The sequence below is a fragment of the Sciurus vulgaris genome, assembly GCF_902686455.1.
Source record: "Sciurus vulgaris genome assembly, chromosome: 8".
Lineage (NCBI taxonomy): Eukaryota > Metazoa > Chordata > Mammalia > Rodentia > Sciuridae > Sciurus > Sciurus vulgaris.
Window position 1 is genome coordinate 124,296,032 of NC_136468.1, and position 22,769 is coordinate 124,318,800.

Genomic DNA, 22,769 nt, shown 5'->3' on the forward strand with positions numbered 1-22,769 from the left:
TTAGAAAACTTGGAATGGACCCTCCGTTTGACCCAGCTATCCCACTCCTTGGCCTATACCCAAAGGACTTAAAATCAGCATACTACAGAGATACAGCCACATCAATGTTCATAGCTGCTCAATTCACAATAGCCTGTGAATTGACTGTGGAACCAACCTAGATGCCCTTCAATTGATGAGTGGATAAAGAAACTGTGGTATATATATATACAATGGAATATTACTCAGCCATAAAGAATGATAAAATTATGGCATTTGCAGGCAAATGGATGAAATTGGAGAATATCATGCTAAGTGAGATAAGCCAATCTCAAAAAGCCAAAGGACGAATGATATCGCTAATAAGTGGATGATGACACATAATGGGGGGAGGGAAGGGTTAGTGTTAGGGTTAGAGTTAGGGTTAGGGAGGGGGCAAGTATGGAGGAAGGAAGCACTGTATAGAGGGAAAAGAGGGGTGGGAGGGGTACGGGGAAGGGAAAAAAATAACAGAATGAATCAAACAACATTTCTCTATGTAAATTTATGATGACACAAATGGTATGCCTTTACGCCATGTACAGAGAAACAACATGTATCCCATTTGTTTACAATAAAAAAAAAAAAAAAAAAAAAAAAAGGACAAAATGTGAGGGACTTCAACCTCTAAAGTCTAAAAATTTATAACATGCCATCTAGAGCATTAGGGTCCAGGTGAGCATGTCACTTCCTCAAATAAAGGAGAGGGCAAGATGACTTGAGCTTCTTTACTCCAAGTTGTCAGAACTTGCATCCTTTTCATACCAAAGCTAGTCTGCAGTCATAGTCAAAAGTCAAATGTCATGCCAGGTGCAGTGATGCATGCCTATAATCTCAGTGACCCAGGAGGTTTAGGCAGGAGGATAGCAAGTTAAAGACCAGTATGGCCAACTCAGAGAGACCTTTTCTCAAAGTAGAGTTTTTCAAAAGGGCTAGAGATATAGCTCAGTGGTAAAATGCCCCTGGGTCTGATCCCAGATAACATACACACACCACACACAAAATAAAAATTAAAAAAAAAAATTCAATGACATTAAGTCAGATAATACTTGTTTACCAAAAGAAAATTCTTAAAAGAAGAAAGCCAGAAAAAAAATTCCTAATGGTAGTGCCATTGTGTCATGCAAGTTCTTTAAACCTGATTATTCACCTGTGCAGCCAAGGCCAGGGCCACCTCATTTATTGAGACTTATTGGAGGATGTGCCCTAGTGGTTGCCATCTGTCTCTGTTCTACCAGGATTTTGATGCTGTGCTTTAAAAGTATCAATAGGAGCACTGTTGGTTTTTCCATTTTATACCCATGTGGGGAATATATAACCCAATAAAAATTAACTCCAAAAATATACTCCTTCAAATTCCAGGTTCAAAATCTACATCTCTGCTGTTTCTTCTTGGGTTCATGAATATCTCTGGCACCAAGGAGAGGGACAATCATAAAAGAAGTGTCTTAACTTTCTACTACAGGTCAATGAGAGGAGCTGAAGCCATGAGAAAGTCTTAGGACAATTTCAGCTTGTGGCTTTGGGGCTCACCTGCCAGCAAAGACATGACGGAAATGGACTGGTTAGAGAAGAATCTTCACCCGAGGTCTTAAAAGCTCTTAAATAAATAAATATGATACATCAAAAGATGAAACACAAACTCCTGCTTCCCCTTCCACTCTCCTGTGACCAATTCCATTTCCCAGGAATACCCTTTTTGCTTGTTTCTTCTGGTATTTACATTCATATTTCCAAATAGGCTTACACTGCTATTTCTAGCTTTACTCATTTTAAATGTTATCCACATACATACATTCTTACCATACCTTCCAATAATTTCAGAAAGTCAGTATAATAATGTAATAATGTAAATGTGCTTCACTTCTGAGGCAAAGAGCGTATACTCAGGTTATTTATTATTCTAACAATTTTCTTTTTCCTGGAGTTAATTTTTGCATCATTTTTTAAACTAGTTTCCTGTTTTTCTACCTTTTAAGTTTTTCAGATACTACAATAATAGATGAAGGCCAGCAATAAAATTTGTAAACACTCAAACATCATCTCAGCATCTCAAAGAGCTTGGCTCCGCTTCCTGGAAGCCTCCCTTTAGCAGCCCACCATCTTATTCCTGTCTGACCCAGTTGTTCTCTGGATCTCTGTTGCCTGGATCCAGGGCCATTTTCTTTCTTGCTTTGCCCTCTCTTTTACAAGATCACATTTTCCACTGTCTGCCTAATAAAGAATATGTCAACTTTTCTGAGTCTGTCCCCATCAGATAATTTCTTTATTCTATTCTCTTTAGGTATAAAAATTCCAGATTAATAACATCTTTTGAAACTTCTGGTTAAAGATATCAGAATGCATCAATGCATCTTTCCTAAAACCTATTAAAACAAAAGTAATGAGATGGTCTAAAGGACAAACAGAATAGGAAAGAGGAAGACAAAGTTCTAAAAACTGGCAAGCAGAAGGACATGTATAATTAATTGAGAGGGTGACCATACATCACAATCTGACTGGGGACAATCACAGTTTACGCCTGTTGTTTCAGTGTCCCCAACCAGTTTAGCAATTGTCAGACTCAATATTCTCATTTTAGGAGCAAATCATCCTAAACTTATTTGAGGCAGAAAGCTCTCTTGGGCCAACTTCTGAGAAAGTGAAAAAACAAGGAATCTGACAATATTTAACAAAATTACAAATGCATTTGCCCTTTGACCCAGTAATCCTACATCTATAAGGAAGATAAATCTCCAATAACTCAGCAAAAAGGGGAATCATATGCACAAGGTTGTTTACTGTGGCATTATTATTATTATTATGATGGGTTTTGCTTTTGGTACTGGGGACTGAGCCCAGGGGCACTTTACTACTGATCTAATCCTCAGTTCTTTAATTTCTATTTGGAAACAGGTTTCAATTAAGTTGCTGAGGTTGGCTCAAACTTATGATCCCCCTGCCTTCTCCAAGTCTCTAAGGATTACAGGTGTGTGCCCCCAAACTCTGCTATGTGGCATGGGGTTTTTTGTTTTGTTTTGTTTTGTTTTGTTTTTTTAGTTACAAGTGGCATGATTTTTTATAGCACAATAACAGGGATAAAGAAAGGCCCACACATAAGACTGGCTGAAATACAGCAGGTCCCTAAAGTAAAGTTTTTGGTGGCTGTAAAAGAGGAAGAGAAGTATCTCTAAGAATTAATACAGAGTGATGTCAAGGGTATTTTGTTAAATTAAAAGAGAAAAAAATCACAGTGTAAATAGTATATATGGTAATAAAAATTTGGGGGGAGATACTGGGAATCAAATCCAGGGCCTCCCCCAGGCTAAGCAAGTGTTCTACCACTGAGCTACACACTCAGTCTATAACATGCTTTTTTATATGAGAAAGGAGGGGCAAAGAAAATAATACATATACATGTATGCTTATTTGGGGGGGGGAATGGAAATATAAACTAGAAACTAATAAAATGAATTATCTTTATAATGTGATTGGGAGGAGGGTAAAAGGACAGAAAAGAAAAAAGAAATTCCAAGAATATTCTTTTTACACAGTTATAATTTCTGATTCTTTGTACTGTATATATTCTAAAAATATAATTAAGTCAGTTACATATTGGGAATATACTAAAAACCATGTAATTGTATAATTTAAAGTTGAAAGGGATAATTTTATGGTAAATGAATTATATATCAATAAAAATGAGAATTAAATTAACAAGATGAAGAGGCATGAAAAGTTCTTAGATCAAATACAAAGAGACTCAAATGCTAACATAATCATACATAAGAAAAGAATGAATCAGGGCTGGGGTTGTGGCTCAGTGGTAGAGCACTTGCCTGGCATGTGTGAGGCCCTGGGTTCGATACCAGTACCACATATACATAAATAAAATAAAAGATCCATTGACAACTAAAAAATTTTTTTAAAAATTAAATAAACAAAATAAAGGTATTGTGTCCATCTACAACTAAAAATATTTTTTAAAAAGAAAAGAATGAATGAATTCCAAATACACTGGCACACACCTACAATCTCAGCTACTTGGGAGGCTGAGGCAGGAGGATCACAAGTTCAAGGCCAGCCTGGGCAACTTAGGGGAAACCCTGTCTCAAAACAAAAAATATACAGGGCAGAGGGTATAGCTCAGTGGTACAGTGTCTTTGGGTTTAATCCCTAGTACTGCAAAATAAATAGATTAAGAAAAGAATGAACAAATCCCAGTGATTTTGGACTAAAGAAATCTGACTACACACTTTAAGCAGGAAGTCATCTAACAACAAAGAACTGCAAAGGAATCTTCTGAAGTTAACTTAGTAGGTTTATTATTTGCAGCCGTACAGGAATAGTATAGTCATCCCTGTAACTATTGGGAATTATTCTAGCACTCCCTCCACCCACACAAGATCCCCAAATCCAGAAATCCTCAAGTCTCTTATATAAAATAGTGTATTTACATTTAACATATGCATATTTTTGTGTAAATTTTGAAATAATCTCTAGATTATTTATACCTGATACAATGTTAATATTATGTAAATAGACGTTATGTTGTATAGTTTAGGGAATAATGACAAGATAGTCTATTCAGTACAAGCACAGATTTTTATCAAACGGTTTTGATCCATGGTTGGTTGAATCCACAGATGAGAAACCAGACTACATGGAGGGCTAAGCGTGATTCCAAAACTATTTTATGGGTATTTCCGAATTTGCCAAGGGAGTACCTATTTAGGATATGTGGGGACCAGAATACTTACTATGGGAAACGTGATCTACAAATAAGAAATGGGAAGAAAGGAAGAACTCTTGCATTCATATTCAATAAATATGAATATATGCTTTAAAAAGAAAGCCTAGTTCTATCCACTGACAATACCAGATACCCCAGCAACAATGAGCTCAGCCAACACCCAGATGTTGATTTCACAATACCATCCTCTCTAAAGGAAGCAGGCCTCCTTAGAGAAATGGCTGATTCCAGAGCTGGAATCAAGTTGAGACTGAAGTGTTTTGCAGTGATATGATATAAGAAGGAGGAAATAGGGAAGTTTTGTTTTGCTGTTGTTATTTTTTAAAACAGTACTGGGGAATTGAACCAAGCACCTTGAGCATGCTAGGAAAGTATTTATCAGAGTCACATCCCCAGCCCCAGGAAAACTCTTTATAAAAGAAGATTATTAATTAAATGCAGTATGATAATTTACAAAAGTTGCCATTTTTTTAACCCACTATTATAACTGATTCAAATAAACTATAAGCTATATCACTTATAGCTTATATCACTATTAAGCTAAAACAACTGGGTGTTGGAGAACACCTATAATACCATTATACACATTTCTAAATCATTTTTATTTACAAATTACTTTCTACTACAAAAGGGGGAAAACATTCACAATAGTGACATCTGGAAGACATTTCCTTAATCAATTGATCATACTCAATATCATCAATAATGGGAAAAACTGGCCTCATGTGTCTCATGATATGATAATTTATGAACTACATAGCATTCTTGCTTAAAACAAAAGTCCCACCTGAAGTTAATCATGAGAAGGACAAAACAACTGTCAATGTCAGGGCCTCTGCCCTTTAAAGAAAAAAAATTAAAAATTGAATAGTACTTCTGAAGAACAAAGCAAGGAGCCAATAAAATATAATTAGTAAAACTTTAATAATTTCTAGATTTAAAGGAAAAAAAAAGCTTTTAAAGTACATTTTTGGGGTTGGGGATGTAGTAGCTCAGTGGTAGAGGGCTTGCCTAGCACACATGAATCCCTGAGTTCAATCCCTTGTACCATAAGGGGGCAAGAAAAGGACATTTTTGGAATAATGAAAAAAGGTGAATATGAACTATACATAATATCATAGTAAACTTCCTGCATGTGCAAACTGTATTAGTATTACGCTTACACTCCTAGATGAACATATTTAGGGTAAAAATGCCATAGTGTTTGTAACACTCTTGCTCAAAGAGTTCATTTAAAAAAAAAAAACACACAAAGAACAATTAGGACACAATATTACTGGCTGGTGAATCCAAGTAAAAACAACATGAATGTTTATTATACTATTCATATGAGTTTCAATAGTCTGAAATAGCTTATATTAAAAGGTGGGATACAAAGCAATTAGACATACCCAGGTACCTCCCCACATCATGGTGACTCACCAGCAAGAAGGTTGAGCTTTAAAGTCAGAGTTCTTTACTCAAGGAAAGAAGGGCAGACCCTCAGCCACTCTGTCCAGAAAGCGCACAGAAGTCCATTCTCCAGGCAGATTGGGACATTCCTCCATGGAAAAATTTGACTAGTCCAAGAAAAAGTCCTGAAGAGGAGGCGATCCCTAATGAAACATTTCAGCTGGTTCACCCTCCAGGGAAGGCCCATGTGCCACACAGAATAGGCAGGGACCACACAACCTCTAAGAAATGCCTTCAAACGAAAGGCAAAGACCAAAACCACAGGAGAAAATAACACAGAAGAATCACAGGGAGACAAAAAATTTACATAAAAACAAAAACATGCTATTAACATCCTCAGACTTCACCATACCCATGAAACAAGGAAGGGATGCTACTAAGAAGAAACATGCAGATAGTACTACCCTCACCTCCGAAAAGTTAGTGGACAAATAAAAAGATGACATTATCAAAAATGAAAACGTCTTAAAAGATTTAGCAGATCTAAAGACAAAGAGAGGAAAAACAAGATAGGGAAAAAATTAAAAAACAGTCTGAGAGTTCCAATTCTCCATAACAGAAGTTCTAAAAAGAGAAGAGAGATATGGAAGAAAAGAAATCTACTGATCCATTCCCTATACAAAAGGGCATGAGTTTCTTAAAAGAAAAGACCCACACAATAGCCAGCACAATGGACCAAAAGACACTCAAAATTTCCAGGAAGAAAGAGAATAGGATGGGCTGGAGCTATAGTTCAGCGGCACAGCACTTGCCTAGCATGTGTGAGGCACTGGGTTCGATCCTCAGCACCACATTAAAAAAAAAAAACAAATAAAATAAAGGCATTCAGTCCATTTACAACTACAAAAAAAAATTTTTTTTTTAAAAAGAAAGAAAACAGGTTATCTTGTAAGAATCAGAAATTATTATGGCACCAGCGACACTGAAATCTTAAAAATTAGATAAGGCCTTCAAAATTATAGGAAGGAATTATTTCCAACTTATATTTTAAATGTAGCCAAATTTATTATGTATCAAGGTGAAATGAGGACCATTCAAGACTTGCAAACAAGGAAACAAAAACTTTTGTCTCCAAAGTTCTTTTTCTGTGGAAGTTTTAAAAGGCAGTACTCTGCTAAAATGAGGGAACAAATCCAAATATTAAGGACAGGAAAACCAGAAAGGAGCCCATCTAAGACAAGAATGAGATAAAAGAGAAATCTAGTAAGTCTCCTGTGTTAATGGTGAAAGGAGGCCCTGGATTGGCAGCTGGGAAGGTGGCCATCAGATCCCATAATGCTAAGCAGGCTAGGGTGGTCAGGAGCTCTGGGAAGAAAAATCCAAGATGACATTGGCAGAATACTTGATGGATCTAAAACTGAGGAGAACCTGGTTGTTAGGTACAATTTATTTTTTAAAATATAAACCTACAGTCACACAGAAAATAGTTTGGCGATTTCTTAGAAAGTTAAACATAAATTTACCATATGACCCAGAAATTTCATTCCTAGAGTAGTGAAAGCATATTGTCCATGCAAAAACTTGTACACTAATGGTCACAGCATCATTATTCACAATTGTCCAGAAATGAGAGAAACCCAAATAAAATGTTCATTAAACAATGAACAGATTTTTAAAACATGGAATATCCATACAAGGGACTAAATCACAATGGAAAGGAACAAACCACTGATCTGTGCTACACCGATAAATCTCAAAAGCAAGCTACATAAAAGAAGCCAGTCACAAAAGGTTGTATAAACATGATCCAATTTACATGAAAGCTCAAGAAAAAGCAGTTCTACAACAGACAGAAAACAGATCAGCAATAGCCTGGGACTAGGGCAGAGACCAGGGAGAAACTGCAAATGAGCATCAGGGATCTTTGGGGAATGATTAAGGGAAAAAAAAAAACGTCTTAAAATATGCTTATGGTTGAAGAACTCCATAAATTTAATAAAGATCACTGAACGTACACTTTGTAAACCAAAGACTTTATGATTATATAATACATGTCAATAAAGCTGTTAAAATTAACACTTGTAATATAAGTGTAAGAAAAGTAGACTAAAAATGACACAGATGGACACTGAAAAAAAGTGACTGGGGACTGCAGTTGTAGCTCAGTGCCTAGCCCTAACACCACCCCCACCACACACACACCCACACACACAGACTACAGTATTATGTAAGTAAAAGTCAGTCAGTCAAAAGAGACTGTATGTTGTATGATCCCATTTATATGAAATGTGCAAATGAGGCAAATCCATGGAGAAATAAAGTAGTTTAGTGGTGGACTAGGGTTGTAAAGATTGAAGGTAATAGTGAGTGCCTGCTAACTAGAGTATGCGGTTTCATTCTGGAGTAATGAAAATATTCTAAAATTGATTATGATGATGGATACACAACTCTACCAGTATACCAAAAACTACTGAAAACCATTACAAACTGTATGGTTTTGGAAGTATATCTCAATAAAGCTATAACTGAAAACACAAAATGATGATGATGACAATGATCAACATCAAAATGAAATCAAATTGCACCTGACAAACAGATGGGTCATCTTCCATGGTCTAACTAGGAGTAGCATTGATAGTAAAAAACAAGAACTCTGACAGTGAAGGAATGATGGGCTTGTCTATGGGGAAATCAGTGGAGAATGCCCAAAAGCATGGAAGTTAGAGACACACAAAAAATACCAAATGATGGAAAAATAAGAGGCCCAGAATAGCCAAAGCAATCCTTAGCGAGAAAAGTGACGCAGGAGGCATCACAATACCAGAACTTACATTATACTACAGAACTAGAGCAATGAAAACAGCAGGGTATTGGCACCAATACAGACATGAAGACCAATGGAACAGAATAGAAGACACAGAGACAAACCCACATAAATACATTTATTTAGGTAAAGGTGCCACAAACACACTGGAGGAAAGATAGCCTCTATATCAAGTGGTGCTGAGAAAACTGGAAATCCATACATAGCAGAATGAAACTGATCCCTTCCTTATCTCTCACTGTGCACAAAACTCAGAGTGGATCAAGGGCCTAGGCACCTCACCAAAGACACTGCATCTACTAGAAGAAAATGTAGGCTGAACCAACTTCCTCAACAAGACTCCTAAAGTGCAATAAGTAAAATCAAGAATCAATAAATGGATTGGAATTAAACTAAAAAGCTTCTTCACAGCAAAAGAAACAATCAAGAATATGAAGAGAGAGCTACAGAATGGGAAAAAAATCTTTGTCACCTATATTTCAGATAGAGCATTAATCTCCAGGATATATAAAGAACTCGAAAAAATGTTCAACATCTCTAGCAATTAGAGAAACAAATTAAAACCACACTGAGATTCCATCTCACTCCAGTCAGAAAGGCAATCATCAAGAATACAAACAACAATAAATGTTGGCAAGGATGTAGGAAAACACGTACACTCATACACTGCTGGTGGGACTGCAAATTGGTTCAACCACTCTAGAGAGCAGTCCAGAGATTCCTCAGAAAACTTGGAATGGAACCACCATCTGACCAGTTATCCCACTCCTTGGTATATACCCAAAGGACTTAAAATCAGCATACTATAGTGACACAGTCACATCAATGTTTACAGCAGCTCAATTCACAATAGCAAAGCTATGGAACCAACCTAGGTGCCCTTCAACAGATGAATGCATAAAGAAAATGTGGGACATATACACAATAGATTACTCAGCCGTAAAGAATGGAATTATGGCAATTGCTGATAAATGGATGGAACTGAGAATACCATGCTAAGTGAAATAAGCCAATCCCAAGAAACCAAAGGCCGAACGTTCTCTCTGATATGTGGATGCTAATACACAGTAAGGGTGGGGGTGGGGTAATAGAAGTCCATCGAATTTGACAAAGGGGAATGAGGAGGGGAATAGGAAAAGACAGCAAAATGAACTGAACTTTACTTCCCTATGTTCATATGTGACCAGTGTAAGTACATATCATGTACAACCAAAAAAAGAGAAATTATACTCCATGTGTATATAATATGTCAAAATACATTTTACTGTCATGTAAAACTGAAAAGAAGAAATAAAAAATAAAAGTAAAAAGTCCAAGGCACTACTCGCAGATGGCAGAATTTTTTAGGAGGTGGGCCTACTGGGAGTAAGTTAGGTCACTGAAGCATTCCCTGATGGGGATACTGGGACCCCACCCGCTTTCTGTCTCTTTGCTTCCAGGGCCACCAGGTGAATAGGCTTCCTCTTTCATGAATTATCACTATAATGTAATGTGCAACAAATGGACCAAAATAACAAGGTCAACTGGCCACAGAAATGAAACTCTGAAACCAAATTTTTCCTCCTTTTAAGCTGATTATCTCAGGTATTTTGTCACGGTGACAGAAAACTAACAGACATCTATGGTCATCCTGATCCTTGATCCTTTCATTACAACTTGTATTTTTCCTCTTTAGAGGATTTGATGCCCTCTGCATTTCTAATGTCCTGCAATTACAGATGGAGATATTTCGTTAAGTCTTCTCAAAATTACTGTGCTGAGAAGCCACGGAGCTACAAGGATGCCACACTAGGCAACACAGAGTCGGGGGGTCCAGGAGCGGCTGCCAGCCAGGCCTCACAGAGCTTCAGGGTTGGAGGTGGGGCACAGTGCCAAGAGAGGCTGGCAGGGCCAATGGACAAGGGCAGAGAGCCAGAGGTGACAACGTCCCAAGGAGGCATCATTTGTAGTGATGCTGCTGGCCGCCAGCTCCCCATCAATGAAATTCCCTGCCACTGACAGACTTCCCCTGGTGGAGATGACAGATGACCTTGGAAAGAACTGGCAGGAGCAGCAGCTACAGCAGCCCAGCTGCCACCCACCCTCTCCAGACACTTCAATTTGGAGCCTAAAGACTGGGAAGGACTAGCTCAAAGTAAATCGAGTTTACACTGGCTCAAGGGGAGACTCTTCATCTACACTGCTCACAGGAAGCAAGTCTCCATCTACAATGGCTCAAGATGGGGCAGAGGAGACTCCTGGTGGCTGGCTGAAGCTTGTGGGGAGAAACCTGAGTCAGACTGTACACTTCACTACTACAGCTGTTTGAGTCCACGCCTGATCAATGCCCACACGACATCAGGATCCACAGAGCTCAGGCTGTTCACTGGGTTTGTCTGTGTCAGCCCTTCATTTTCACTGGAGCCACTCTGTTTCTCAATCTAGCACATTTATGCCCTTCTTCCATGGGAGCCACTCTGTTTTTGAATGCCAGCCTGCAGAAGCATGTCATGCAACAGAGTTGTTCAATGCAGGGGGTGATCCTCCTGGTAATTTCATTCCAATCCTTGCTGTTGTCATGGAATTGCCCCGTGGAAGTACTTTGGGAGAAACTGCTGCTATGTCCAGTGACCCACCTACTGAGGATCCTCAGGCTGACTTTGAACTTAAGATTCTCCTGATTCAATCTCCCAAACCACTGGGATTACAGGTGTGCACCACTATGCCCAGCATAAGGTCTCATTAATCAAATATTGGAATTGCTGGATGTTTTAATTTTAAGAGCTCTTTCTTGCTCTACTGTTCCTCTTCACAGCATTCTATTCACATTTGGAAAGCAGAAAAAGACACATAACATAAATTGCCATTTTAATCTTTTAAAAGTGGACAAGTCAGTGCCATTAAGTACCTTCTCACTGTTAAGTACATGTGCCTCCAAAACTTTTTCGTTTTCCTAAACTGAAACTTTCTACCCATTAAATAATTAATGCCCATTCTGCTCTTTCTGCAGCCCCCAGCAATCACAACTATACTGTCTCTACAAATTTGAATATCTATATACCTCCATATAAAATCATACAGTACTTGTCACTGTGACTGGCTTATTTCATTTAGCATAATGTCCTCAAGGCTCATCCATGTTGTAGCATGTGTCAGAATTTCCTTCCTTTTTGAGGGTACATATATTTCATTGTGTGGATAAACCAACTTTTTGTTTATCCAACTATCCAAAGATGGACATTTGGATTGCTTCTATCTTTTGGCTACTGCAAATAATGCCGCTATGAATATGGGTGTACAGATATCTATTTGAGGCTGTTTTCAATTCTATGATAATTCTATTTTTTAATTTTTTGGGAAAGTGTCCTGTAATACTGACTGTATCACTTTACTCTCCTAACAACACTGAGCAAAGGTTCCAATTTCTCTAGATTCTTGTTAACATTGCCAATTTTTTATTTAGCAGTAGCTGTACAACATCTCACTATGGTTTTGATTTGTATTTTTCTAATAATTAGTACTGCTGAGCATCTTTTCATGTGCTACTGACCATCTGTAGTTCATCTTTAGAGTACTGTTATTTATTTATTCATTCATTAGTTTGCTTATTTATTTTTGGAGCCAGGGTCTATGTTGCTGTTGTCTGGGTTGGTCTTGAACTACAATGCTAAAGCTATCCTCTGGCCTCAGGAGCTGGGACTACCAGCACATGCCACTGTGCCAAGCTCTACCCAATTTTTAATCAGTTTTTTCTTTGCTGTTGTTGTACTGTAGGCATTCTTTTTGTACTTTGAATATTAGTCTCTTAACATACATGATTTGTAAATATTTTCCCTTTGTTTGACTCTTCATTCTGTTGAATGTTTCCTTTAATGAGCAAGTTTTAAATTCTGATATAGTCTGATTTCTATATATTCCCTTTGTTGCCTGTGCTTTTTAATGTCAAGTGTAAGAAATCATTGCCAAACATAATGTTACCAACCTTTTTTTTTTTTTTTTGTCTAAATGTTTTTTATTTCAAACAAATAGTTGTACTAAGCAAGACCTTATTTTCCCCACTCCAAAGTAAAACAGCACAATAGGAGTAAAATTCATTTGGTAGCACAGTCCTAATATGTGAATATTCTCCTCCTCATGGATGGGGTAACCTTGTTCATAAGCAGTTGTTCTTATGTAAAATATTACCCCAAGACTATTAGTATCACACAAAATGGTCTTAATTCTGTGTGGGCAGTATGTTCTGTAAGTGCTGAAAGGTGGGAGAAGCACAAACAACCCACTGTTTAAAAAAGCTAAATTAATTCAAAGTAAAATTTTCAATACCTCCATCTCCCGTAGTAAAAAGTAGTGCTGGGATCTGACACCCAGGTTTGGTTTATATCCTGACCATTTACAAAGTGTTCCCCCATGACTTGCATCATTAGGGTTCTAGGTAATAATAGTTCATTCCCTTTGAAGAGAGGTATATCTACTCCTTCCTCCTCTTCTTGCCTTCATGTTCATGTTCCTTGGGGCGGCTGCTATCTGAGGGTCTTTTAGAGCCACCATGCTGTTTGGCTTCTTCCAAAAATTTGTCCAAACCAAAAGGATCTTCTTCAAACTGAACTGGTCCTTCTCGGCCTCTCTGTCTACGGTCTGAACCGGAAAACTCCTTGTCGGGAACAAATCTGTTGGTATTTATTCTAGTTTCTAGGTCATCACCATACATGTCTTTGTCCAGGTTTTTACTGGGCCTATAAATACTCTGGGCCATATCTTTACTACCTCTCCAGGCTTGATCATAAACATTGTAAATTTCATCTTCTCCACCTGCGAATCCACTGTCCATACCCTTGGATTGGTTGAAAAGCCTTTGGTCATATTGTACTTCATTGGAATTCCGAGGATTGGGCACACCAAGAGCAATGACTTCACTGATATCTCGATTTTCATTTCTCTGCAGCTTTGACCTCTTACCAGGAGCTGCCCTAGAAAGATTCCGGTCATGCTGTCTTTCTTTTCGTCTATCATGACGGATTTCATCTCTCTCACGTGCCTCCCCATCCTCTTTTTCCACATGGGTTTTGATCCCCGCTCTCCTCTCTCTGGCTTTTTGGGCCATCTCTCTAAGTTTCTCTTCATGTTTCTCCTTTTCTTTTTGAGCCATTTTTCGCTCTACTTGGGCACGCATTTCCACAGCTTCCCGAGCCTTCCGATCAGCAACGTAGAGTGCTTCAGCCAGTTTGGCAAAATTCTCATTTATGTGTACTGTCTGAAGCCCTCTTCCATCAGCAGCTAGACGTTTGTCTAATGGAATTGTATAACCCTTTGCATTTTTCCAGTTGGAAATACAAGGAGGAATCTTCCACTCTTGCTGTTCCTTTACAGTCATCTTTCGACTAGGAGAATGCATGATAGGTGCAGGAGGAGAAGGTGGTCCCCTGGGAATTTTCTTATTAATCTTGAACCTTGGAGGTTCCATTGGATCTTTCTGCATTTCTACCATTCGAATAACCCTCTGTTTAGCTCCAGAGTTGAAAGCTACTCCTTGCTGAGATGGTGTGTATCGGATGTACTGAGCAGGAGCCAGTTTATCAGCTGCTCGAACTGGCATGGCTGCAGCAACCTTCTGTGATACAGATTTCTCTAAGGCTACCCTTGTCTTTTCTGTTATCTCTTTAATAGCTTCTTCATCAGGTCTTTGTAGGTCTGGATCATCTGCATTCATAACCTCTTTTGGAACCAGGTCAGTGTATTTGCTATAAATGACCTTGTCTTTTGACTGTCCTTGTCGAGCAATTGCATCGTACTTAATTTTTCCTGCAGGATCCACCTGAACGGCCAGTGCATTTGACATTTTTTTCTTTCGTCCCATAACCAGTGGATATTGGGCCACATGGATCTCTGGAAAGGCACCTCCATTTCCAAAATCCTCTAACAACCGAGGTATCCAGCCTTTTCGGTACCCGTATGGTGGGGGTTCTCTTCGGGAGGAGACCAGTGAGTTCTGCCGTGATCGCTGAGATCTTGCTTTTTCTTCAGCCTCAAGCTGGTCTTGAGACAGCTGAGTAGGTGCAGGTAAAAAGCTGGTGAGCGCCATCTTCTTCTGCTTCTTCCAGGGCCCCAACCTTTTCTTCCATATTCCACTAATAGTGTTTTTAGTTTCAGGCCTTACATTGAAGCCTCTGATCCAATATGAGTTAACTTTTGTGTATCATTAGCTAAGGATAAAACTTTATTTTTGCAGTGCTGGGGATAAAATTCAGGGTCTCATGTACACTAGGGAAGCACTCTACCAATGAACTTCATTCCTAGCCTGACGAACTTTATTCTTTTTCATTTAGATGTCTAGAGTTCCTAGCATCAATTACTGAAAAGACTGCCCTTCTTCCCCAGTGAATGGTCACGGCATCCTTATGGAAAATCATTTTACTTCTGGATTCTATATTCCATTCTATTAGTTTGTATATCTCTTTATGCTTGTTCAACACTAGTTGGTTACTGTGCTTTGTAGGGTTTTGAAATCAGGAAGTGTGAGGTTTTCAGCTTTGTTCTTAATTGTTATTTGAGGTCTACTATTTTAGGATAGGTTTTTATATTTTGACAAAAAAACCTTGTTGGCATGCTAATAGGGGATATACACTGAATCTGTAAATTGCTTTGAGTAGTACTGGCGTATTTTTAAGTCTGTGTTCAAGGCCATGGGATGCCTTTACACTTATTTGTGTCTTAATTTTTTTTTTTGTAAAAAAAATTTTTTTAGTTATACATGAACACAATATCTTTATTTATTTATTTTTATGTGATGCTGAGGATCAAACCCAGTCCCTCAACACATGCTAGGCAAGAGTTCTACTACTGAGCTACAACCCTAGCCCTTCTTTAATTTTTTTAAATAAAATTTTGTCATTTTCAGTGTATTTATCTTTCATTTCCTTGATTAAGCTTATTTCTAAGTATTTTATTCTTTTTTTGTATTGCTGTAAATGGAACTGTTTCCTTAATTTCCTATTCAGATTATTAGTGTATACAAATGTAATGGATTTTTGTGTGTTCTGCAACTATGATGAATTTGTTGATTAGTCCTAACGTGTGTGTATGTAAAATCTGTTTTCTATACAGAAAATTATACATCTCATCTGTGAACAGGAATGATTCTAACTTCTTTGGGAGGGGGTAGTACTGGGGACTAAACCCAGGGACACATCACCAATGAGCTACATCCTCAGCCCTTGATATTTTGAGACAGAGTCTCCCTACGTTGCTTAGAGCCTTGTCAACTTGCTGAGGCTGGCCTCCAACTTGCAATCCTCCTGCTTCAGCCTCTTGAGCTGCTGGGATTATTTTTGTGCTTAACTGTGATTGCTAGAACTCCTAATACCATGTTAACTAAAAATGATGAAAGGGGGCCCCCTTATCTTGCTCCAGATCTTAGCAGAAACAATTTCAGTCTTGACATCGATGGTTATGACATTAACTGTAGGTTTTCATATATGGCCTTTATTACATTGAGGCAGCTTACTTCTATTTCTGTGTCTTATTTTTATCATGAAAGGGAACTAAATTTTGCCAAATGCTTTTCCTACATCAAATGAAATTATCATGTTTCTCCCCCCTCCCAACATTACATAGTATTACATTGATTGACTTTAGTTTGTTGAACCATCCTTGCATTCTATGGATAAATCCAACTTGGTTGTGGCATATAATCCCTTTGATATGACACTAAATTTGTTTTTAAACCCTGTTGAGGGTTTTTGCATCAATATTAATACAGACATTGGTGTGTAATTTTTATAGTATTTATGTTTGGCTTTGGAATGATTTCCTTCCTTTTTGAGTTTTTGGAAGAATCTAAGAAATACTGTTAACTCTTCAAAAGTTTGGAAGAATTCCCCAGATAAGCCATCTGGTTTAGGACTTTTCTTTTTGGTACTGAGGGCAAAACCTAGGATTTACCACAGCAAGGTCTACCAGTGAGCAACACTCCAGCTCCCAAGGTTTTCTCTGTTGCGAGTCATTTCTTTCTTTTTTTTTATTTTTTTAGTTGTCAATGGACATTTTATTTATTTATATGTGGTGCTGAGACTTGAACCCAGGGCCTCACATATGCTAGGCAAGCACTCTACCTCTGAGCTACAACTCCAGCCCTGGCAGATTTTTTATTACTGGTTCAATAGCCTTACTAATTATAGTCTCATTCAGATTTTGTTTTTTCATGATTCAACCTTGACTGGTGGTGTTCCGAGGAATTACATGACTTTACCTAGGTTACCTATTTTGCTATCACATAATTCTTCATAGCATTTTCTTTTATTCTTTTTTACTTCTACAAAATTGGTGGTAATGATCCAACTTTCACTACTGATTTTAACTGAGTCTTCTCTTTATCCCTTAGTCAATCTAGCTAAAGGTTTGTCCACTTTGTTAATCTTTTCAAAGAACTCTTGATTTTCATTATTTTTATATTATTTTTCTGTTTTCCATTTCACTGATCTGTCTTCTAATCTTTATTATTTTCTTCATTCTGCCAGCTTTGAGTTTAGAATGTTCCTCTTTTTTTTTTTTTTTAATTCTTTACGGTATAAAGTTAGATTGTTTGATATCTTTCTTTTTAAAATGTAAGCACTTACAACTATATTATTTCCCTCCTCACACTGCTTTTGCTACATCACACAAGTTTCAACATGATGTTTTCATTTTCATTTGTCTCAAGATATTTTTCTAATTTCTCTTGTGATTTCTTCTTCATCCCATGATTAAAAATGTTGTTTGATTTTCATGTATCAGTGTGCTTTCCAGTTTTGCTTCTACTGTTCATTTCTAGTTTCAGTCCAATGTAATCAGAAAAAGACATTATGCATTCTTTTAATCTTTTAAATTTCCTGAGACTTATTGTGTGGCCTAACACATGGTCTATTGTGGAGTGTTCCGCATGCACTTGAGAAACTAATGTGTATTTGGAGGTTGCTGGTTGATCCAATAAATTCCTTAGGCTCTTTTCACCTTTCTTCATTCTTTTTCCTGATTGTTCTATTGACTTAATAATTTCAAATATTTTCTTTTCAAGTTTTGCTAGTCCTTTTTCTGTGGGTTGAAGTCTCCTGCTGTTATATTTTTCAGGTAAGTACCAGAGTTGTTCAGTTCCTCTGATAATTTTTATCTGTTGATATTCTAATTTTTCCTTTGGTTCTCTGTCCACATTTTCCTTAGGTTTTTTTTTTTTTTTTAATTCCTCTTACTCTGCAGAGGATTGAATTGGGATTTCACACATGCTGGGCAACTGTTCTACCATTGAGCTATAACCCTAGACCCTTCTTTAGCTTTTCAAGCATATTTAAGATTTTTTTGAGATAGGATCTCACAATGTTGCTCAAGTTGGTCTTGAACTCATGATCCTCCTACTTCAGTCTCTTGAATAGCTGGGATTATAAGCATGAGACAATGCACCTCACTAAGATATGGTTTCAAAGTATTATGTTTGATGACTGTTTCTTCAGGTTTAGTTTTTGTCCCTTTATTTTCTTCCTTTAAATGGCCACGGTTTCCTCTTTCTCTGTATACCTTCAATTTTTATTGTTGTTGTTAAAAATAAGGCATTTTTCATTGTTATTGTATTGAAAATTAAGTCACCTCCCCCAGTCTCCACAGATTTAGCTTTATGCTGGAAAAGACCATCACTAATTTATTTATTAACAGGGCTTATTCTGAGCCTTGGGACCAGCCCAAGGCGATGATTTCAAGATCTTAGTTTTTTTCTTCTGTGCATGCATCTTACCTAAGCCTGTGTGTGCACTTTTCTTGATTCCCAAAATGCAAGGCTACTTGTGTTTCCCATGGTGTTACCTTCAGTGCTCCCTAGGATCTTAGACACTCTACTGTATTCCTCACCCATAAGGACCTTGTTGTTCCAGGCATCTGCAGGTCTGTAGCTCCCACTGCAGCTTTCACAAGCACTGTCTGCTGCTTTCCACAGCTCTCTCAGACATAAGTCACTTCCTCATCTGAGCTCCAAGTCAGGCCAAACAAATCAATCCCTCAGGCAGCCCCAAGAGAAGTTACAATGTTGAACATAAGGTTGAAAATTTGGTTGTTTTTTCCCTCAGACCAAACTATGCCACATGGAGGGAGGTGGGAAGAAGTAAGTACAAATCCACAAAATCTACTACTTTGAACATGGCTTTTTCTTGATTAGGTGTTTGATTAGTTGGTGTAGACCTTTGGCTGTTTCCTAGAGTTTCTATAAAGTTATTTTCCCCAATCTGTAGTTACTTTCTAGTATTTATGTGTTTGAATGGACTCCCAACACAGGGCTGGTCCCAGAGGCTCTTGACCAGGCCACCACCATTAAAACTCTCCTTTGGAAAGGCAAACACCTCTACCAAAGATATGTACTATCCAATGAAGGAAGAAAGGTTCAAGAGATAATCAGGAGGGATCCCCTCTAAATTATATTCAATACAGTCCAACAAGACCATATCTTTCTCCCTCCCTCCTTCCTACTTTCCTCCCTCCCTCCCTCTGAGGCTGGCCCCAAACTCCTGGGCTCATGCAAACTCCTGCCTCAGTCTCCCAAGTAGTTGGTACTATAAGTGTACATGACCACACCTAGTTCTGCTTCTTATTTTGGAATCTCTTCAAAGAACTATGCCAACCTCACTTGTTAGTTTCTATTGGATGGCCTCCCTGTTATCCCTTTAGGAATTTTAGTGCATCCTGACCTAGGCCAGACTCCACTGAGGAAAAGGTCTCCTGGAGTCAGAAGCTCCCAGTCTGGAAGGGCAGATCAAGCATGGATTCCAGTAATGGTGAGAATTACCAGTGGTTCTAGACGTTTTAAGATGAGGACAGATCAGATGCTGATGGAAATTGACCCATAGCCAGAGGGACAGACATGTCCTCTCACCATGGTAGTGTTTAAGCCAAGCCTTAAAGGAGAGCAGGGTTTACCCAAAAAGAAACAGAACAAGGTTCTGGGAAAAGAGAAGAAAATAAAGGAAGCATGCGGCTAGGAATTTATTACTAGGGTAAGTATAAAAAATACTTCAGCTAAGCCACTAAAGGGAAAATGGTAATAAATCAGGTTGATAAAGAAAAATTATGTCAGATAGTAAAAGAATTTAAATGTTGGGTCAAAGAGTTCAAGTCTGTGATTCTTGAGTTGAGGGAAGACTTTTTTTTCCCTGTTAGAGGCTTTATTGGAACCACCTAGGGTCTTAAATTAGTGTGTCTGTATGTGTGTGCATCACACATCCACACAGGTACATCTGTGCACAAGATATCACCCCTTCCCCACCAACCCAAATTGAGAACCATGGATGAAGTGAACACTATTACTCACAAGGTTCCTTATTTTCCTCACTGGGTCTGAAACCAGGTGTAGAACCAACAATTTAGGACTTTTTGTGGCCTCTCCAAACATTTTTAGGATACCTCTTTAAGAACACACACCAATCGGAGGAAACCCATGAGTGCAAGGTCACTAGAGAATGTGTGGACAAGAAGAGTACATAGTGCCAAAGTCAATCCACAATAACACACTCATGTCGACTCCAGCCAAGTCTCAAGAGGCACCTACATCCAAAGTCAGGGCAAGGGTGACGTGCCAAGTGTGTGCACCTTCAGGAGAGGTTCACTCTCAGAGTTGTGCGATCCCAGGGCTGGCAGCACTTCACCTTGCCTTCTCAAAGTCCCACCCCTGCTATATTGCAAGTTCTTTTTTTTTTTTTTTAAATGGACTTTAAAATATAATTGCTCTTTGCAGACTCCTGAAACTTCTAATTCTTTTTTTTTTTTATTTTTATTGTAAACAAATGGGATACATGTTGTTTCAGTTTGTACATGGAGTAACAGCATACCATTTGCATATTCATATATATTGCAAGTTCTGAGATCTATGTTGGATAGCTATTATAAAAAAAAAAAAAAAAAAAAAGACACAGAAAGAAAGAAAGGAGTAGGAGTCAGTTCATACCACCTTTCCAATATGTGAAAATAGCACAGATTACAAGGCTATATCTCTCTGTTCCTCATGGAAGCCACACTTACCTGAGCTACAACAAAAAGGTGAATGGGTGGAGTATACCCCACCTGCTTGATGCACTCACCTGGACAGTCGGCTTCATCACTCTCATCCTCACAAGCTGCCAATCCGTCACACTGCCAGGGAAGGGGGATGCAATGGATGGCACCACTGCGACAGGCAAACTGCCCAGGGTTGCACCGCAGCTCTGTGGAACCAAAGGCAAGAGGCCATTGAGGAAGTAGCAGTAGGAGCAAAGACCTGGAACAGCAAGGCCCTGCCACCAATGAATTCTAACAGTGTGAGCCAGAGACCAGGCAGCTTCCCACAATATACCTCCTCAGGAGGGCCTGAATACATGTTCCCAAGGGAGGAGCCAAGAACAATTATGACAACTCTGCAGCAGTGAATAGAAGAATTCTTCCCTCGAGCCAATAAATTTTATTTATCTCTTAAAACACATACTCTGAATTTCATGCTTGCTACAATTTGGATGTTAAATATTCCACAAAGGTCCATGTGTTAAACACCTAGTCCTAAGGGTGGTGGAATTGGTAGGTTATGTGGTCCCTCAAGAGATGGGGCCTAGTGGGAGGTCCTGAGGTCACTGGAGATTCTGCTCTCAAAAACAAGCTATAGAGCCCCATTTTCCCTAGTCCCCAACTTTCTGGCCCAAGATGTTATTAGCACTATTCTGACACGTGCCAACCTCACTAGAAGCCCAATTTAGTGGGACCAACCAATCTTAGACTCGAACCTCCAAAACAATGAGCCAAAATAAACCTCTCTTTACTTCATAAGATGTCTCAGGTATTTCATTATATTGATGTGAAGCTAATACAACTCTGTACTGAACTACAGGAGACAGATAAGAGGACCATTCACTTCCTAAGGTATTCTGGGTCAAGAGGGCAGACACACACAAAGAACAAAGGAAGGTAGTCACCAATGAAAGCATTCAATCAGCATACTGAAACATGAAGGAGAAAACTATTTCTAACCATGGGGCTCTGGAATACATCTTAAAGAAGATGGGATTTGAATGGGGTTTCCAAGGAAAATGACGGCTTCTGAAGGTACCTATGACGTAACAGGAACAGCATTCCAGGGAAAAAAGAGGGCATCAGGAAGTATAAGGGAGTGGCTGGGCATAACAAGTAGAGTATGTATGAGATGCCAGATTGGGAAGCACTGGAGGCGGTAAGATCAGAAACACACAAAAAAAGTCAAACTGTAGAGGCTTTGAAGGTATGAGAAATCTAACCCTTAATGGTATATTGCAAAGAGTTAGACATTACTGAACCAGTAATATGAGATTACATGTTAAGCAAGGTAAAACTGGGAATGGTTTCTGGGAGTGATTATAATAGATGAGATGAAAAAGTTAAGTATAACAGAGGCTTAAACTGAGGCAGGAGTCTGCAAACTCCAACTCTGTCTGTAGTGTTAGGGATTGTACCCAGGACTTTGTGCATGCTAGGTAAGGCAACCTACCACTGAGCTACATTCCCAGCTCTCCCACCTGATTTTTTAAAAGTGTTCCTTGCAATTTTTAAAAAATATTTTTAGCTGCAGAGGGACACGATACCTTTATTTTTTATTTTTTTTATGTGGTGCTGGGGATCAAACACAGTGCCTCACATGTGCTAGGCAAGTACTCTACCACTGAGCCTCCCATACACCTGATTTTTAAATAGTTTTTATTTAGTTATTTTTTTGGTGTTTGGGATTAACTCCAAGGTCTTGCATATTATAACTATAGGCTCTACCACTGAGTTACACTCCCAGCCTTTTTCTTTTCTTTTTTCTTTTTTTTTTTTTTT

At 38.4% G+C, this 22,769-nt stretch overlaps 2 protein-coding genes across 2 annotated transcripts in view; both read right to left on the reverse strand.

Annotated features, from left to right (window-relative positions):
- The window catches only part of DGCR2 (DiGeorge syndrome critical region gene 2), a 112,066-nt gene that overhangs the window by 40,906 nt on the left and 48,391 nt on the right, over nt 1-22,769 (reverse strand). The window contains exon 2 of the mRNA XM_079152006.1: nt 21,032-21,154. Within this exon, the coding sequence (XP_079008132.1) occupies nt 21,032-21,154 (123 nt within the window). The remainder of the gene's footprint in view (nt 1-21,031; nt 21,155-22,769) is intronic.
- On the reverse strand, nt 11,060-15,040 carry LOC306667393 (SNW domain-containing protein 1-like). Its single transcript, XM_079149947.1, has one exon. The coding sequence runs from the start codon at nt 15,022-15,024 to the stop codon at nt 13,414-13,416; it is 1,611 nt and encodes a 536-aa protein (XP_079006073.1). The 5' UTR covers nt 15,025-15,040; the 3' UTR covers nt 11,060-13,413.